Source organism: Pecten maximus, chromosome 17 (genome assembly GCF_902652985.1).
Source record: "Pecten maximus chromosome 17, xPecMax1.1, whole genome shotgun sequence".
In the NCBI taxonomy this organism is placed as follows: Eukaryota; Metazoa; Mollusca; class Bivalvia; order Pectinida; family Pectinidae; genus Pecten; species Pecten maximus.
The window spans coordinates 33066430-33088808 of NC_047031.1; the positions used below are offsets into that span (position 1 = coordinate 33066430).

A 22379-nucleotide genomic window follows, 5' to 3' on the forward strand; every position below is an offset into this window, starting at 1 on the left:
GACATCAACAGCCAGGGTTATATACAGACGGGTATCTAGGAGACACCAACAGCCAGGGTTATATACAGACGGGTATCTAGGGGACACCAACAGCCAGGGTTATATACAGACGGGTATCTAGGGGACACCAACAGCCAGGGTTATATACAGACGGGTATCTAGGGGACGTCAACAGCCAGTATTATATACAGACGGGTATCTAGGGGACATCAACAGCCAGGGTTATATACAGACGGGTATCTAGGGGACACCAACAGCCAGGGTTATATACAGACGGGTATCAAGGGGACATCAACAGCCAGGGTTATATACAGACGGGTATCAAGGGGACACCAACAGCCAGGGTTATATACAGACGGGTATCAAGGGGACACCAACAGCCAGGGTTATATACAGACGGGTTTCAAGGGACAATGCTTATACTTAGTATTTCATCTAAAATGATAGCTGAATTTAAACTTTAAGACAAGGACAGTTTTAACAGTAATTACACACTGTCACGTAAGACACCCATAGTTTGTTAGTTGTAACCTTCATTACCTGCGGCTATATTTACATAACTCCCCGAAGTATTCCCTCAGCTTCATCTCCATGTCCTTCACCACCTTAAAACAGAGATTCGATACTTGATACTCACGACTAGATTTTCTCAGAAACGAAAATTATAGTGTCCGCGTCGATATCTCCGTGAACACCAGCTGATACTGACATATATGTCTCCATGGAAACACTATACTAATGGAAATATATCCATGGAAACACTATACTAACGGATATATATCTATGGAGACATTATACTAACGGATATATATCTATGGAGACATTATACTAACGGATATATTATATCCATGGAAACATTATACTAACGGATATATATCTATGGAGACATTATACTAACGGATATATATCTATGGAGACGTTATACTAACGGATATATATCCATGGAAACACTATACTAACGGATATGTATCCATGGAAACATTATACTAACGGATATATCTCTATGGAAACATTATACTAACGGATATATATCCATGGAAACATTATACTAACGGATATATCTCCATGGAAACATTATACTAACGGATATATATCCATGGAAACACTATACTAACGGATATATATCCATGGAAACATTATACTAACGGATATATCACTATGGAAACATTATACTAAGGGATATATCTCTATGGAAACATTATACTTACGGATATATATCCATGGGAACATTATACTAACGGATATATCTCTATGGAAACATTATACTAACAGATATATCACTATGGAAACATTATATTAACGGACATATCACTATGGAAACATTATACTAACAGATATATCACTATGGAAACATTATACTAACGGATATATATCCATGGAAACATTATACTAACGGATATATCTCTATGGAAACATTATACTAACAGATATATCACTATGGAAACATTATACTAACGGACATATCACTATGGAAACATTATACTAACGGATATATATCCATGGAAACATTATACTAACAGATATATCACTATGGAAACATTATACTAACGGATATATATCCATGGAAACATTATACTAACGGATATATATCCATGGAAACATTATACTCACCGCTATGTCACCATTTTCGGGTGTCGATTCTGCCTCCACAAGCCTCTGTATATCCACCGTCACGAGGCCTTTAGGATACATCCGTACAGTCACGTGACTAAAACGTCATCATTAACATAAGTGTAAATATGATAATAACTTGTCTAGTTGATGCTTTGTTATGTAAACTTTTCTTAGTTGTTTAAAACGCCATCTTTCATTTTCAGAATTTCCATTTTCCATCAAGCATCGCGATTATTGGGATATGCTGGATGTGGTTCACGTTCGAGTTAACCCCCTTGAATTTCTTTTCCCCTTATTGATACGTCCAGGCAGCCTCCTACTGAGCCTTTAAGTTATCTTATTCTTATCTTATGACCATATTATCGTTACGTCAAAAGACTTGTAAGGAGAGGATCCCGGACTTAATCAAGTATTCCGTGTGACGTACACATACCGAATATATAACAACATACAAAACGCATGCTAAAAATACATGTACGTGTATTATGATAATCGTGATGAAAAAACGTGGCAATAGACAAAAAAAAACAGCAAAAAAATTGTTTTCATTACCTTCCATCCTCAGACATTCCTACGACCATATGTCCTTGGGATTTCCCATAATTCCGTGAAATGACGTCAATAACAGGTCCGGACAAACACTTTTCCGGTACACCCTTGAGCTTGTTTAGCACATCTGTGTGGAAAGAAACGTTGTTAAAATCAGATCAGACTGGTAATTACATCTTTACGTGATAATCCTAATATGATATGACTAATTCGTGTCTTCACGGCAGCCCATCTCGTCGTGTACGTGGATATACCGTAAACTATGACAGGATTTATATCAAGTTATCTCGATATAAAGTTCCACTTACATATGTATATATAATGAAACTCTACATACAAATCCTTATTAACATCGAGTTTAATATTAAACTGATCTAGAATCTTGGATATCATTTAAAATATACATTTTCGAGTCATACACTGAGAGTTCCGTCACGGACACAGCCAGATGTGTTCTCGCAGCTTCATCTAAAGTTATTATCGTTTACAATGAATAACGAGATCGTTATTTCCGACCTGTATCGGACTTCAAACCTTTTTTTAATTATCACTTTTAAATAAAACATCAAGGTTGTGAAACGACCGACTTTTCCTATGTTGTAGCGAGTTAATCATTAATAGCTTTGGTGAACATAATCTTTGTTTTAAATTTAAGTCAAAACCGATTTCTCTGACGTTGGTTATAACCGATCTCTATAAACCTCATACCTGTGTAAACCGGTCAAATTGTCTGACCTCAGTCACTTCCGGTTAAAACAGTTAATACTGTACATGTATAATAGCAATGTGACTGTTTAATTAATATTACATAATAGATCTGTTAAAGTTATATTCTTTTTCGGCCGTTCAAAATAATTCCTCTGGGACGATCTGCTCGCCTAAAATATACAGGTCTAAGGAACTATATCGTATTAACTATTAATAGTACAACATGTAGACATGACCCCGTCGGTCTATACGAGCATCATTATCTCTGTACCGTGCGATAAGTAGAGTCTAAAAAAACAAACAAAAACATTTATTTAAAACACAGAGAATGTCCGAACGACCGTAGGTGTCTTTGTTAGATTTAAATACCCAGCTTCGTGTGCCGTTTAAGTTGTTAGGTTTAATTAATTATCATTGCTTGATCACGTGTACTATTTAGTACTGCACAGCTCGCTGGACATAAGTCTAGATTTTAACGTGTAGCGATCATGTACGGCCCACTACAAGTATGGTATACATTACTGTTATTTGTTACTGGTCATATTTTGAGTTTTAGATTTTTGAAGAATACGATTATCGATGCGATAGTATGTCTGCTGGTACATTATATTTCTGTGCAGCATTAAGACTGTTTGTGTGTGGTTTGAATTTGGTAGGTTAACTTAAGGTCCTATTCAAAACTAATCATACATGGGTTTTTTCTACAGTAAAGGTTTTTTATGTTGATCTCCCCCCGTCTTTCGTGGAAGTGCTTTGACAGCCAGCATCTGCTTCAGTTCGTTGCGTTACCAATGTATTAACACGGGCCTCTATACAATGACGAGAGTCTCCGATTTCATTAATTGTTGGTTATCTAATATTGTTGCACAGCCTTGATTTATGAAGTGTTACACAAATACAGATGTTTGTTAAAGTCTCGCCTTCCGTGTCATTGCTATATGAACAATCACATAAAAAGCCACCCTTAACGAGTTATTAGAGACTATAGGTGTTTATAGATAAGGAAACATTATGTGAAGTAACGTCAATAAAAACTACAAAGCATACATAAAGCTACATGATTTAGCACATTGTCTGCCCGATAGACACTCTAATAAAAATCTAGATGGTCATTATCACTATGTTACATGAACAATTTGTAAAGTAGTGAAAATGACTATCTGGATTTTAATTAGATACCTCGATAGAACATAATACAGCTTCTGAACATTACTAATATGATTCATGCTAGTGTCAATATCTACTGCTTTAATAGAAAGAACTTATTATACTTATATCCTCATAAATGAGACATTCTGTCACACAGCTTTTTAATGTCACTTTATCATCGCCTGCGAAATATAAACATGGAAATGGCGAAAGTCAGTCTGATGTCTGAAATATGAAGGATGATATTTTAGGTCTAAACTCTTGAAGTTGGAGAGTGTAACAATAAAATGTACAATATTTACAGTATGTGTTAGTAAAACATCACAGACAAATTAAGTGTATCACAGTGAGCCTAAGGATGTTGTCTTGTCGGTACCCCCATACTGTTTGTGTTAACGGTCGTAATGTATTATCTATAATGTGTTGTAGCGTCCCTGTACAGACGACAAGTATCAACGTACTTGTTGATGAAAAGACATCTTCAAAACAACTGTGCTGTACACAGGTACAGGTGTGGGGTCGCACAACGTATCACGATATGCGAACTACACATGATGTCTGCACGATAAAAACGCAAATATCTCTCAAAAAGCGGGTATTGTTTAATTAATGTATTCACCTGTTTCAATATTACAAGTCCCTGTGTTATAGCATGATATATACATGTTCATCAGTATAATATTCAATAACAATCCGAGTATTATTACAGTCCCCTGTGGATTATAACAACCCCCTTTGGTATACTTATATATGTATCGATATAACAACCCCCTGTGGTAGTTATATACATACCACTATTACAATCCCTTGTGATAATTATATACATTGTATCATTACAATCCCCAGTGGATTATAACAACCCCCTTTGGTATACATATATATGTATCGATATAACAACCCCCTTTGGTGTTTTAATACACATGTCATCGCATGTCCGTGTACTGTCTTTATCTTAAACACGCGCAACGTGCGCCACATGCACGTGTGCTGCGCGGCCCAGAATCTAATTGTGAGGTGATTATGCACCTGAGTCGTTTGAAAGGCATTACTATGATGTAACACGCTAGTAACGCCTTGATGACAGCTCTCTGTCGTCGTTAGGGCTAGGCCAGGTATGATGGAGGAACATCAACATCAGAAAAGCCTTATCATACACCATGGCACTCATTATGTTCCATAATAACAGTGACCCGATCATGTTATACGTATCCTACTAACGTAAACCACGTGTTTACATCATTGATACTTAATTACAGTTTGAGACAGTAAGAGGTGAGTTGGTACAGTTATCCTAGATGTGAGTTTCGGTTTTGACTCTCAACGGATTAATATGCTTCGTAAGATCCTCGATTTTCCTGTTCGACCATGTTCCCCTGGTAAATCACTTTAACCCTCATACTACCTAACAACCTAAAATTGTATCAGTTGCACTCCAAGATGCTTATTCACGCCCTCCTAACATTAAAATGGCCATTTGACTGGACGCTTGACCGGGAAATCCCATTATCCCAGCACCTGAAAACTGGCAAGATGTCGGGTTTATATATAAATAAACGTATTTCCGGTTATGGTCGCCTCGGTGCCATTGCTCTGAACTTGTCTTTAATAGTACATGTAGCTGAGCAAATGTTAATGTATGGTTCCCATTATTCAAGTTGTTGTGTACAGTATATGATATATAACAAGAGCGACAATAAATCGTCATCGGGCGTGTTCGAATGTCACCGTTTATATTCCGTCCTTCGGGACATCTCTGTATGTACTCATGTTAAACGAGTCGACACGAGTTCAGAGTCAGAAGCAGATCGTGACGTCATGGAGGATATGTCTGACTACGTTCGTTAGTTTGCTGTGTCCTATTTCAGAATTATGAAATATTTATTGTCATTGTTACATGATTATACCGTATATTGTCACATTTGTATTGTTTGTCTCGTACTACAGAATCCTATACATTATGTAGTTTTACATACAGGAAGTCTAGATGACGTTATCACAAACAGTATACACTGTAGTTATGTTTATTTTATGTCTGTTTCGTTTCGGTGACTACACTGTCACCTTCATCAGACAAATGACCAATTATACTGGTTGTGATACCCATTACCCATACACAATCAAACTTACCATAATGAATGGGTTTTTTTTTATCATTACGCTACGCGGATTCATACAGTTTGTAAACAAAATTTGTTTCATACCCCGATGAAACTAAACAAAAAAATGACATCAATGCTGAAGTATCACTATATTTTTATCTATTATTTATTTATCTATTATTTTTATTTATCGGCATTTTAAAGTAACCGTGCCTGAAGAAGCATTGTAGAGCATCGGTAAATTATGTAAGAATAAGTGTACTTTTCTTAAACGGACTATAATTTACATGTTTACTACGATGGCCGATATCAGCCGTCACGTTACTCGCATTTATGTGATGCGAGTAACCTGAAATAGTAAAAACCATTTTCTACAGTCGCCATGATAACCTCTTTTGAAAGGTCTAGTAAAACTATACTCTGGAATGTTAATGGGTTTTTTAAGTGTACAGTCATCTCATTCGCGACTGTGTACAGTTACTCGCATCACATGCTAGTAACCTGTCACGTGATTTTTACTATGTCAGGTTACTCGCATCACATGCTAGTAACCCGTCATGTGATTTTTACTATGTCAGGTTACTCGCATCACATAAATGCGAGTAACGTGACGGCTGATATCGGCCATCGTAGTTTACAGCTAACGGATAGTCTAACAGTGGTGGAAATGATGGCACACACAAGTAGTTTGCAACTGTTTTTCTGATAATCCATTCTTTTATGGCCGGCTACTGTACAATAAAACATGGACCGATTAAATGATTTATTAGACCAATCACCCTGATATCACCTTAACTTACTTACACTGGACTATAACTGTAGATACCCTACTCATTTAACACTGATTTCTACTTCTAAATAGTAAAACGGGCTCAATACAGCAGTCTATACCGTATATGTTCTATAAATATAGGTTTACGGATATCAAAACATTACCTCGGCCTATGTTTGTAAACAATGTTCTCTCAGAAAGCCGGATGGAGCTACGTGGGTGAGAGACGAGTATACACACAGTTTGTTTTATTGTATGACCTACGGAATGCTAATGTAATGTTCTGTATCTATTTAGGTATTAAATATACAGATGCTGACACTTTTAGCGTTCGTTATTAAGGGAAGAAACTTGCTATATATCTATGCTACATTTGTATTACACAGCTTCAATACCCAATCAAAATCAGCGTTACAAACAACGACGTTTATCTTATTACGTCACGATACCTAATAGTAATGACCTTTGTCTTATATCAATGTAAGGAGCAAAGGTCAACAAAAACCCCAAAGGATACCAACAGCCATTCTATTTATTAAGAAATAATTGAATCGTTGTCCTACATTAAAACAAGATACGGTTTTAAGGTCAATTATAGAATATTTAGAAATGTATGTATTGAGAACAGATTATCTTTGAAAGGTAATATTGATATAAATACCGTCATCCGACGTCTGTGTTTCGTACAGCTGAAAGCAAAGCATGCTGGTTTGTGCGGACGGTATCATCTTCAGGACAACTTAACACTTTCCTGCGAAACAAATGTATTAACGACAGGCGGTCCGGGTTAACGTCAGGCGGTCCGGGATCTCTTCCTTCCTTGAATTTTGTGGCGGAACAACGATACCACATATTATTTATAGCAAAAAAAAAATGTTAATTCTTGATCCCTTTGATGTACAGCACAGCTCCGGGTACTGAGCAGGCAAATCAAGTCTGATTGGCTGACCAATCGGTGTACATTACGTAGTTAGAATACAAATGTTTGATTGGCGCACAATATACATGTACTTTTAGTGTTTGAATAGGTGGGACCTTAACCACGTTTATTAATAAAACACTCACATTAACCATTGCCAATCAACGGGTCGAGTCTGAAATTCTTTGGCATGTTACGGGATGCAGTCTTACTATCAGGGAGGGCCAGTTGTCATGGATTTTACATTTTACCAAAGTTAATAAAACCAGAGACCTATATTATACAACACTTCTAATATTAAAATGTCCCAATTCATCGGTCAGTTAGAAAATTTCTTCAATCACGTGAAATAGTAGGCGCGAACAAACATTCAATACCTTACCAATCCCAACCTGATGTGTCCAAGTATTCGTCAATGTTACACGTTTGCCACCTTGAATTCAATAGCTTATTGTGTTGGGGATCGCTTAGCTGTGTGTTTACCTTTTTATTATTATTATTCTCAACTAAACATCACTTCCGGTGATGGACGGACACACATTACGGAACACTATACTAGCAAAGTCAGATGACATTTTATTATTCCGGAAACACACTTGATGTTTAATAAAATATAAATATGTGATAAACACACATTTGTCATATACAACATATTGTAGGTGGTTACGTACACAGGGGCCCTGTGGTTACGTAAGGCGTTTTGTTTGGTCACGCACAAGTTCCTTCTAGGGGTCTTATAACAATACAACACTGTCAAGTGAAGTCACACACCGTGTATATTATGTATGTATATTTATCAAGGACTTACTGGTATCATACATGTAATTTATAAAATGTATACCATGTATTTATATATAATAAATTTCATGTAGATAACCTACTCTATCTACATGTGTTTGTATTGTATAAACTGACCGGTATGCTTTTTCCAGTGGAGTTTTATTGAAGGATGAGGATGTCAAGAATACACTCATCGATATCGTACATATTTATGTTCTTTTCTAATCAAACCGTTGTTGTTGTTTTTTACATGATTGGTTTATCCCGTCCTCGATACGTTAGGGGTTACCATCACAATACGCTCTCCTCAGACTGACCATAACCTGGAGTATCGAGGATATGTATACAGATATCTGTGCTATACGTCAACGCGAGTGTTTTTCGTAATTAAGAACTATATGGCGAGTTATTTTCTCGTATAATATCATTATTGTCAAATCTATCATCCTAAAGTGAGAAACGTGTAATTGTTTTATTGTAGTCTACCATAAAGTAAAACATAGCTCCGGTTAAATAATTGATTAAACCAATCTTCCTGAAATGTTATCACCTTCATCACCTAAACTAGACTATAACTGTAGATGTCCTACTCATTTAACACTGATTTCCGCTTCTAAATAGTGAAACGGCTTCAAGATTAAGCATGCATGAGTCTATACCGTAAATTGCTCGATAAATATAGGTATACGGGTATCAAAACATTGTTTACCTCGGCTGATGTTCGTACACTGGTACACTCTCAGAGGATGGAGCCACGCGAGTGCGTCTGAGGAATACACAGTGTTCTGCCTACGAGCGGTAACACTCGTATTGTTGAATAACGTATGTCTGTACACTAGATATGACGTATGTCTGTATACTAGATATGACGTATGTCTGTATACTAGATATGACGTATGTATGTATACTAGATATGACGTATGTATACTAGATATGACGTATGTATACTAGATATGACGTATGTCTGTATACTAGATATGACGTATGTCTGTATACTAGATATGACGTATGTCTGTATACTAGATATGACGTATGTCTGTATACTAGATATGACGTATGTCTGTATACTAGATATGACGTATGTCTGTACACTAGATATGACGTATGTTTGTATACTAGATATGACGTATGTCTGTATACTAGATATGACGTATGTACACTAGATATGACGTATGTCTGTATACTAGATATGACGTATGTCTCTATACTAGATATGACGTATGTATACTAGATATGACGTATGTCTGTATACTAGATATGACGTATATCTGTATACTAGATATGACGTATGTCTGTATACTAGATATGACGTATGTCTGTATACTAGTTATGACGTATGTCTGTATACTAGATATGACGTATGGCTGTATACTAGATATGACGTATGTCTGTACACTAGATATGACGTATGTATACTAGATATGACGTATGTCTGTATACTAGATATGACGTATGTCTGTACACTAGATATGACGTATGTATACTAGATATGACGTATGTCTGTACACTAGATATGACGTATGTATACTAGATATGACGTATGTCTGTATACTAGATATGACGTATGTATACTAGATATGACGTATGTATACTAGATATGACGTATGTATACTAGATATGACGTATGTATACTAGATATGACGTATGTCTGTACACTAGATATGACGTATATCTGTATACTAGATATGACGTATGTCTGTATACTAGATATGACGTATGTATACTAGATATGACGTATGTAAACTAGATATGACGTATGTCTGTAAACTAGATATGACGTATGTCTGTACACTAGATATGACGTATGTCTGTACACTAGATATGACGTATGTCTGTATACTAGATATGACGTATGTCTGTAAACTAGATATGACGTATGTCTGTACACTAGATATGACGTATGTCTGTATACTAGATATGACGTATGTCTGTATACTAGATATGACGTATGTATACTAGATATGACGTATGTCTGTATACTAGATATGACGTATGTATGTACACTAGATATGACGTATGTCTGTATACTAGATATGACGTATGTCTGTATACTAGATATGACGTATGTCTGTATACTAGATATGACGTATGTCTGTATACTAGATATGACGTATGTCTGTATACTAGATATGACGTATATATACTAGATATGACGTATGTATGCACACTAGATATGACGTATGTCTGTATACTAGATATGACGTATGTCTGTATACTAGATATGACGTATGTCTGTATACTAGATATAACGTATGTCTGTATACTAGATATGACGTATATATACTAGATATGACGTATGTATGTACACTAGATATGACGTATGTCTGTATACTAGATATGACGTATGTCTGTATACTAGATATAACGTATGTCTGTATACTAGATATGAGGTATGTATACTAGATATGACGTATGTATGTATACTAGATATGACGTATGTCTGTATACTAGGTATGACGTATGTCTGTACACTAGATATGACGTATGTCTGTACACTAGATATGACGTATGTCTGTATACTAGATATGACGTATGTCTGTAAACTAGATATGACGTATGTCTGTACACTAGATATGACGTATGTATACTAGATATGACGTATGTCTGTATACTAGATATGACGTATATCTGTACACTAGATATGACGTATGTCTGTATACTAGATATGACGTATGTCTGTATACTAGATATGACGTATGTCTGTACACTAGATATGACGTATGTCTGTATACTAGATATGACGTATGTATACTAGATATGACGTATGTCTGTACACTAGATATGACGTATGTCTGTATACTAGATATGACGTATGTCTGTATACTAGATATGACGTATGTATACTAGATATGACGTATGTATACTAGATATGACGTATGTCTATACACTAGATATGACGTATGTCTGTATACTAGATATGACGTATGTCTGTATACTAGATATGACGTATGGCTGTACACTAGATATGACGTATGTCTGTATACTAGATATGACGTATGTCTGTATACTAGATATGACGTATGTCTATACACTAGATATGACGTATGTCTGTATACTAGATATGACGTATGTATGTACACTAGATATGACGTATGTCTGTATACTAGATATGACGTATGTCTGTATACTAGATATGACGTATGTATACTAGATATGACGTATGTCTGTATACTAGATATGACGTATGTCTATACACTAGATATGACGTATGTCTGTATACTAGATATGACGTATGTCTGTATACTAGATATGACGTATGTATACTAGATATGACGTATGTCTGTATACTAGATATAACGTATGTCTGTATAGCAGATATGACGTATGTCTGTACACTAGATATGACGTATGTCTGTACACTAGATATGACGTATGTCTGTATACTAGATATGACGTATGCTGTATACTAGATATGACGTATGTCTGTAAACTAGATATGACGTATGTCTGTACACTAGATATGACGTATGTCTGTATACTAGATATGACGTATGTATACTAGATATGACGTATGTATACTAGATATGACGTATGTCTCTATACTAGATATGACGTATGTATACTAGATATGACGTATGTATACTAGATATGACGTATGTCTGTATAGTAGATATGACGTATGTATACTAGATATGACGTATGTCTGTATACTAGATATGACGTATGTATACTAGATATGACGTATGTCTGTATACTAGATATGACGTATGTCTGTATACTAGATATGACGTATGTCTGTATAGTAGATATGACGTATGTATACTAGATATGACGTATGTCTGTATACTAGATATGACGTATGTCTGTACACTAGATATGACGTATGTCTGTACACTAGATATGACGTATGTCTGTAAACTAGATATGACGTATGTCTGTACACTAGATATGACGTATGTATACTAGATATGACGTATGTCTGTATACTAGATATGACGTATGTCTGTACACTAGATATGACGTATGTCTGTATACTAGATATGACGTATGTATACTAGATATGACGTATGTATACTAGATATGACGTATGTCTGTATACTAGATATGACGTATGTCTGTACACTAGATATGACGTATGTCTGTACACTAGATATGACGTATGTCTGTATACTAGATATGACGTATGTATACTAGATATGACGTATGTCTGTATACTAGATATAACGTATGTCTGTATAGCAGATATGACGTATGTCTGTACACTAGATATGACGTATGTCTGTACACTAGATATGACGTATGTCTGTATACTAGATATGACGTATGTCTGTATACTAGATATGACGTATGTCTGTATACTAGATATGACGTATGTCTGTATACTAGATATGACGTATGTCTGTATACTAGATATGACGTATGTCTGTATACTAGATATGACGTATGTATACTAGATATGACGTATGTCTGTATACTAGATATAACGTATGTCTGTATAGCAGATATGACGTATGACTGTACACTAGATATGACGTATGTCTGTAAACTAGATATGACGTATGTCTGTACACTAGATATGACGTATATCTGTATACTAGATATGACGTATGTATACTAGATATGACGTATGTATACTAGATATGACGTATGTATACTAGATATGACGTATGTATACTAGATATGACGTATGTCTGTACACTAGATATGACGTATGTCTGTACACTAGATATGACGTATGTCTGTACACTAGATATGACGTATGTCTGTATACTAGATATGACGTATGTCTGTATACTAGATATGACGTATGTCTGTATACTAGATGTGACGTATGTCTGTAAACTAGATATGACGTATGTCTGTAAACTAGATATGACGTATGTATGTACACTAGATATGACGTATGTCTGTATACTAGATATGACGTATGTCTGTATACTAGATATGACGTATATCTGTATACTAGATATGACGTATGTATACTAGATATGACGTATGTCTGTATACTAGATATAACATATGTCTGTATACTAGATATGACGTATGTCTGTACACTAGATATGACGTATGTCTGTATACTAGATATGACGTATGTATGTACACTAGATATGACGTATGTCTGTATACTAGATATGACGTATGTCTGTATACTAGATATGACGCATATCTGTAAACTAGATATGACGTATGTCTGTATACTAGATATGACGTATGTCTGTACACTAGATATGACGTATGTCTGTAAACTAGATATGACGTATGTATGTACACTAGATATGACGTATGTCTGTATACTAGATATGATGTATGTCTGTATACTAGATATGACGTATATCTGTATACTAGATATGACGTATGTATACTAGATATGACGTATGTCTGTATACTAGATATAACATATGTCTGTATACTAGATATGACGCATGTCTGTACACTAGATATGACGTATGTCTGTATACTAGATATGACGTATGTCTGTATACTAGATATGACGTATGTCTGTAAACTAGATATGACGTATGTCTGTAAACTAGATATGACGTATGTATGTACACTAGATATGACGTATGTCTGTATACTAGATATGACGTATGTCTGTATACTAGATATGACGTATATCTGTATACTAGATATGACGTATGTATACTAGATATGACGTATGTATACTAGATATGACGTATGTATACTAGATATGACGTTTGTCTGTATACTAGATATAACGTATGTCTGTATAGCAGATATGACGTATGTCTGTACACTAGATATGACGTATGTCTGTACACTAGATATGACGTATGTCTGTATACTAGATATGACGTATGCTGTATACTAGATATGACGTATGTCTGTAAACTAGATATGACGTATGTCTGTACACTAGATATGACGTATGTCTGTATACTAGATATGACGTATGTATACTAGATATGACGTATGTATACTAGATATGACGTGTGTATACTAGATATGACGTATGTCTGTATACTAGATATGACGTATGTCTGTATACTAGATATGACGTATGTCTGTACACTAGATATGACGTATGTCTCTATATTAGATATGACGTATGTCTGTACACTAGATATGACGTATGTCTGTACACTAGATATGACGTATGTCTCTATACTAGATATGACGTATGTCTGTATACTAGATATGACGTATGTCTGTATACTAGATATGACGTATGTCTGTATACTAGATATGACTTATGTATACTAGATATGACGTATGTCTGTATACTAGATATGATGTATGTCTGTATACTAGATATGACGTATGTCTGTATACTAGATATGACGTATGTCTGTACACTAGATATGACGTATATCTGTATACTAGATATGACGTATGTATACTAGATATGACGTATGTATACTAGATATGACGTATGTATACTAGATATGACGTATGTCTGTATACTAGATATGACGTATGTCTTTATACTAGATATGACGTATGTCTGTACACTAGATATGACGTATGTCTCTATACTAGATATGACGTATGTCTGTACACTAGATATGACGTATGTCTCTATACTAGATATGACATATGTCTGTATACTAGATATGACGTATGTCTGTACACTAGATATGACGTATGGCTGTACACTAGATATGACGTATGTCTGTACACTAGATATGACGTATGTCTGTATACTAGATATGACGTATGTATACTAGATATGACGTATGTTTGTACGCTAGATATGACGTATGGCTGTACACTAGATATGACGTATGTCTGTATACTAGATATGACGTATGTCTGTATACTAGATATGACGTATGTCTCTATACTAGATATGACGTATGTCTGTATACTAGATATGACGTATGTCTATACACTAGATATGACGTATGTCTGTATACTAGATATGACGTATGTCTGTACACTAGATATGACGTATGTCTGTATACTATATATGACGTATGTCTGTATACTAGATATGACGTTTGTCTGTACACTAGATATGACGTATGTCTGTATACTAGATATGACGTATGTCTCTATACTAGATATGACGTATGTCTCTATACTAGATATGACGTATGTATACTAGATATGACGTATGTCTGTACACTAGATATGACGTATGTCTGTACACTAGATATGACGTATGTCTGTATACTAGATATGACGTATATCTATACACTAGATATGACGTATGTCTGTATACTAGATATGACGTATGTCTGTACACTAGATATGACGTATGTCTGTATACTATATATGACGTATGTCTGTATACTAGATATGACGTATGTCTGTACACTAGATATGACGTATGTCTGTATACTAGATACGACGTATGTCTGTATACTAGATATGACGTATGTCTCTATACTAGATATGACGTATGTATACTAGATATGACGTATGTCTGTACACTAGATATGACGTATGTCTGTACACTAGATATGACGTATGTCTCTACACTAGATATGACGTATGTCTGTACACTAGATATGACGTATGTATGTACACTAGATATGACGTATGTCTGTATACTAGATATGACGTATGTCTGTATACTAGATATGACGTATGTCTGTATACTAGATATGACGTATGTCTGTATACTAGATATGACGTATGTCTGTATACTAGATATGACGTATGTCTGTACACTAGATATGACGTATGTCTGTACACTAGATATGACGTATGTCTGTACACTAGATATGACGTATGTCTGTATACTAGATATGACGTATGTCTGTACACTAGATATGACGTATGTCTGTATACTAGATATGACGTATGTCTGTATACTAGATATGACGTATGTCTCTATACTAGATATGACGTATGTCTGTATACTAGATATGACGTATGTCTGTATACTAGATATGACGTATGTCTGTACACTAGATATGACGTATGTCTCTATACTAGATATGACGTATGTCTGTACACTAGATATGACGTATGTCTGTACACTAGATATGACGTATGTCTCTATACTAGATATGACGTATGTCTCTATACTAGATATGACGTATGTCTGTATACTAGATATGACGTATGTCTGTATACTAGATATGACGTATGTCTGTACACTAGATATGACGTATATCTTTATACTAGATGACGTATATCTTTATACTAGATATGACGTACATGTCTGTATACTAGATATGACGTATGTCTGTATACTAGATATTTGTATACTAGATATGACGTATGTCTGTATACTAGATATGACGTATGTATGTATACTAAAGATGACGTATGTCTGTATACTAGATATGACGTATGTCTGTATACTAGATATGACGTATGTCTGTATACTAGATATGATGTATGTCTGTATACTAGATATGACGTATGTCTGTATACTAGATATAACGTATCTCTGTACACTAGATATGACGTATGTCTGTATACTAGATATGACGTATGTCTGTATACTAGATATAACGTATGTCTGTATACTAGATATGACGTATGTATACTAGATATGACGTATGTATACTAGATATGACGTATGTATGTATACTAGATATGACGTATATCTGTATACTAGATATGACGTATGGCTGTATACTAGATATGCATATGTCTCTATACTAGATATGACGTATGTCTGTATACTAGATTGACGTATGTCTGTATACTAGATATGACGTATGTCTGTATACTAGATATGACGTATGTCTGTATACTAGATATGACGTATGTCTGTATACTAGATATGACGTATGTCTGTATACTAGATATGACGTATGTATACTAGATATGACATATGTCTGTACACTAGATATGACGTATGTCTGTATACTAGATATGACGTATATCTTTATACTAGATATGACGTATGTATACTAGATATGACGTATGTCTGTACACTAGATATGACGTATGTCTGTATACTAGATATGACGTATGTCTGTATACTAGATATGACGTATGTCTGTATACTAGATATGACGTATGTCTGTATACTAGATATGACGTATGTCTGTATAGTAGATATGACGTATGTCTATATACTAGATATGACGTATGTCTGTATACTAGATATGACGTATGTCTGTATACTAGATATGACGTATGTATACTAGATATGACGTATGTCTGTACACTAGATATGACGTATGTCTGTATACTAGATATGACGTATATCTTTATACTAGATATGACGTATGTCTGTACGCTAGATATGACGTATGTATACTAGATATGACGTATGTCTGTATACTAGTTATGACGTATGTCTGTATACTAGATATGACGTATGTCTGTATACTAGATATGACGTATGTCTGTATACTAGATATGACGTATGTACACTAGATATGACGTATGTATACTAGTTATGACGTATGTCTGTATACTAGATATGACGTATGTCTGTATACTAGATATGACGTATGTCTGTATACTAGATATGACGTATGTCTGTATACTAGATATGACGTATGTCTGTATAGTAGATATGACGTATGTCTGTATACTAGATATGACGTATATCTTTATACTAGATATGACGTATGTCTGTACGCTAGATATGACGTATGTATACTAGATATGACGTATGTCTGTATACTAGTTATGACGTATGTCTGTATACTAGATATGTCGTATGTCTGTATACTAGATATGACGTATGTCTGTATACTAGATATGACGTATGTACACTAGATATGACGTATGTATACTAGTTATGACGTATGTCTGTATACTAGATATGACGTATGTCTGTATACTAGATATGACGTATGTCTGTATACTAGATATGACGTATGTCTGTATACTAGATATGACGTATGTCTGTATAGTAGATATGACGTATGTCTGTATACTAGATATGACGTATGTCTGTACACTAGATATGACGTATGTCTGTATACTAGATATGACGTATGTCTGTATACTAGATATGACGTATGTCTCTATACTAGATATGACGTATGTCTGTATACTAGATATGACGTATGTCTGTATACTAGATATGACGTATGTCTGTACACTAGATATGACGTATGTCTCTATACTAGATATGACGTATGTCTGTACACTAGATATGACGTATGTCTGTACACTAGATATGACGTATGTCTCTATACTAGATATGACGTATGTCTCTATACTAGATATGACGTATGTCTGTATACTAGATATGACGTATGTCTGTATACTAGATATGACGTATGTCTGTACACTAGATATGACGTATATCTTTATACTAGATGACGTATATCTTTATACTAGATATGACGTACATGTCTGTATACTAGATATGACGTATGTCTGTATACTAGATATTTGTATACTAGATATGACGTATGTCTGTATACTAGATATGACGTATGTATGTATACTAAAGATGACGTATGTCTGTATACTAGATATGACGTATGTCTGTATACTAGATATGACGTATGTCTGTATACTAGATATGATGTATGTCTGTATACTAGATATGACGTATGTCTGTATACTAGATATAACGTATCTCTGTACACTAGATATGACGTATGTCTGTATACTAGATATGACGTATGTCTGTATACTAGATATAACGTATGTCTGTATACTAGATATGACGTATGTATACTAGATATGACGTATGTATACTAGATATGACGTATGTATGTATACTAGATATGACGTATATCTGTATACTAGATATGACGTATGGCTGTATACTAGATATGCATATGTCTCTATACTAGATATGACGTATGTCTGTATACTAGATTGACGTATGTCTGTATACTAGATATGACGTATGTCTGTATACTAGATATGACGTATGTCTGTATACTAGATATGACGTATGTCTGTATACTAGATATGACGTATGTCTGTATACTAGATATGACGTATGTATACTAGATATGACATATGTCTGTACACTAGATATGACGTATGTCTGTATACTAGATATGACGTATATCTTTATACTAGATATGACGTATGTATACTAGATATGACGTATGTCTGTACACTAGATATGACGTATGTCTGTATACTAGATATGACGTATGTCTGTATACTAGATATGACGTATGTCTGTATATTAGATATGACGTATGTCTGTATACTAGATATGACGTATGTCTGTATAGTAGATATGACGTATGTCTATATACTAGATATGACGTATGTCTGTATACTAGATATGACGTATGTCTGTATACTAGATATGACGTATGTATACTAGATATGACGTATGTCTGTACACTAGATATGACGTATGTCTGTATACTAGATATGACGTATATCTTTATACTAGATATGACGTATGTCTGTACGCTAGATATGACGTATGTATACTAGATATGACGTATGTCTGTATACTAGTTATGACGTATGTCTGTATACTAGATATGACGTATGTCTGTATACTAGATATGACGTATGTCTGTATACTAGATATGACGTATGTACACTAGATATGACGTATGTATACTAGTTATGACGTATGTCTGTATACTAGATATGACGTATGTCTGTATACTAGATATGACGTATGTCTGTATACTAGATATGACGTATGTCTGTATAGTAGATATGACGTATGTCTGTATACTAGATATGACGTATATCTTTATACTAGATATGACGTATGTCTGTACGCTAGATATGACGTATGTATACTAGATATGACGTATGTCTGTATACTAGTTATGACGTATGTCTGTATACTAGATATGTCGTATGTCTGTATACTAGATATGACGTATGTCTGTATACTAGATATGACGTATGTACACTAGATATGACGTATGTATACTAGTTATGACGTATGTCTGTATACTAGATATGACGTATGTCTGTATACTAGATATGACGTATGTCTGTATACTAGATATGACGTATGTCTGTATACTAGATATGACGTATGTCTGTATAGTAGATATGACGTATGTCTGTATACTAGATATGACGTATGTCTGTATACTAGATATGACGTATGTCTGTATACTAGATATGACGTATGTATACTAGATATGACGTATGTCTGTACACTAGATATGACGTATGTCTGTACACTAGATATGACGTATGTCTGTATACTAGATATGACGTATGGCTGTATACTAGATATGACGTATATCTTTATACTAGATATGACGTATGTCTCTACGCTAGATATGACGTATGTCTGTATACTAGTTATGACGTATGTCTGTACACTAGATATGACGTATGTCTGTATACTAGATATGACGTATGTCTGTATACTAGATATGACGTATGTCTGTATACTAGATATGACGTATGTATACTAGATATAACGTATGTCTGTATACTAGATATGACGTATGTCTGTATACTAGATATGACGTATGTATACTAGATATGACGTATGTCTGTACACTAGATATGACGTATGTCTGTATACTAGATATGACGTATATCTTTATACTAGATATGACGTATGTCTCTATACTAGATATGACGTATGTCTGTATACTAGATATGACGTATGTCTGTACACTAGATATGACGTATATCTTTATACTAGATATGACGTATATCTTTATACTAGATATGACGTATGTCTGTATACTAGATATGACGTATGTATACTAGATATGACGTATGTCTTTGATGTTTTGTTTGGTTCTAGAGACTGTTGAGAAAACTGAAAAGGGAATCATTGTCATATACCCAAAGATTTCATTAAAACAAGAAACAGTTTTAAGATGAATCCTACAATATTTATAATTATTTTTTGTTTATAATTGATTTAATATTTTAAAGACAATATTGATATAAATACCGTCATCCGACGTCTGTGTTTCGTTCAGCTGAATGCAAAGCATGATGGATTTTGCAGACATGGTCACCTTCGGAATAACTTGACACTTTCCTGTGAAACAAAGGCATCAACACGAGGGGCTCCGTGGTCTCTTCCTTCCTTCAAACACTGGACGTTTGTGGTGGTAGTTTTGAAAACGTTGATGCTACCAAAAATCTGTTCGACACTTCACACTTGCGTTATGACTGTGAATTATGTCAAGATATGTAATAATAGTGAACCTTGAAAGTCAGATCTATAAATATCTTAATCCTGAGTTATTTACGGAGATGTACGGATACGGTTCTTGTCACCTTTGTAGAAATCTTCAGTTCCTGGAAAACACAACACTATCAAAAAGGCGTCGAATCCTTGTATGGAAACGCTCCGAGAAATTTACACAATGTTTGGCAGCAGAGGCGTGATATGTGGAGAGAAAGAGCCGTCTGGGATAAGAGAGATACCGTGGGTATATCGATGTGTTTACATTCAGAGCTACTACGACAACCTGTAAGCTTTAGACTGCTGCACCGAACTCGGTCAGTTGTAAAACGTAGTGTTGTGTAATTCTAACACGATACGACGTATACACGTCCCCTGTTACTGTCTGTATACTAAAGCTGCGGTCGTCTACCGAGACCGACCCCCATACCTATACATAAACGGGTAATACACGTTCGGACTCGCGTAACCAGCGTCCTCTTCAATTATTAACGTTTTTTGAAACCTGTTAATTTCGCCCTTTTTCCTCGCTGCGTTGATAGCTATTCTACAGAAGGTAGAAACCAATAATGTTTCAAGGTCGGCTCAGCTCGAAATATCAAACTTTTAAACGTACATAATCTCTTCCGGTTTTCTAAGTGTAACTTTTTAAAACAGGCCAATGCTTTTTGAAGACACAAAGAAGGCTGTTTTTCTTCCAATTGCTAATAGCGAAGTTTTCTTCTGCGTGAAAAGCGTTTGAAGTGTTTACATCGAGAACCTCACGAAGCTGGTATTGAATGTAATCCTCGACTCATAGCGAGACATGCTTACTGTCGGTATACAGGGTAATTCAAGTCTAGAATGTGTATTAACATGTCATTA

The 22379-nt window shown here is 34.9% G+C and overlaps 1 protein-coding gene across 2 annotated transcripts in view; it reads right to left on the reverse strand.

The window, feature by feature from the left end:
- The window catches only part of LOC117315557 (spermine synthase-like), a 51587-nt gene extending 29736 nt beyond the window's left edge, over nucleotides 1-21851 (reverse strand). The window contains exons 1-4 of one of the 2 annotated variants that reach the window (XM_033869798.1): nucleotides 21276-21851; nucleotides 2167-2290; nucleotides 1612-1708; nucleotides 541-605 (exon numbers count right to left, since the gene is read on the reverse strand). In XM_033869798.1, the coding sequence (XP_033725689.1) occupies nucleotides 541-605; nucleotides 1612-1708; nucleotides 2167-2290; nucleotides 21276-21336 (347 nt within the window). In that variant the 5' untranslated portion in view covers nucleotides 21337-21851. Of the gene's footprint in view, nucleotides 1-540; nucleotides 606-1611; nucleotides 1709-2166; nucleotides 2291-7552; nucleotides 7659-21275 lie in introns of those variants that run through there. The other variant, XM_033869797.1, reaches the window with a different exon arrangement.
- Nucleotides 21852-22379: the final 528 nt, after the last annotated feature.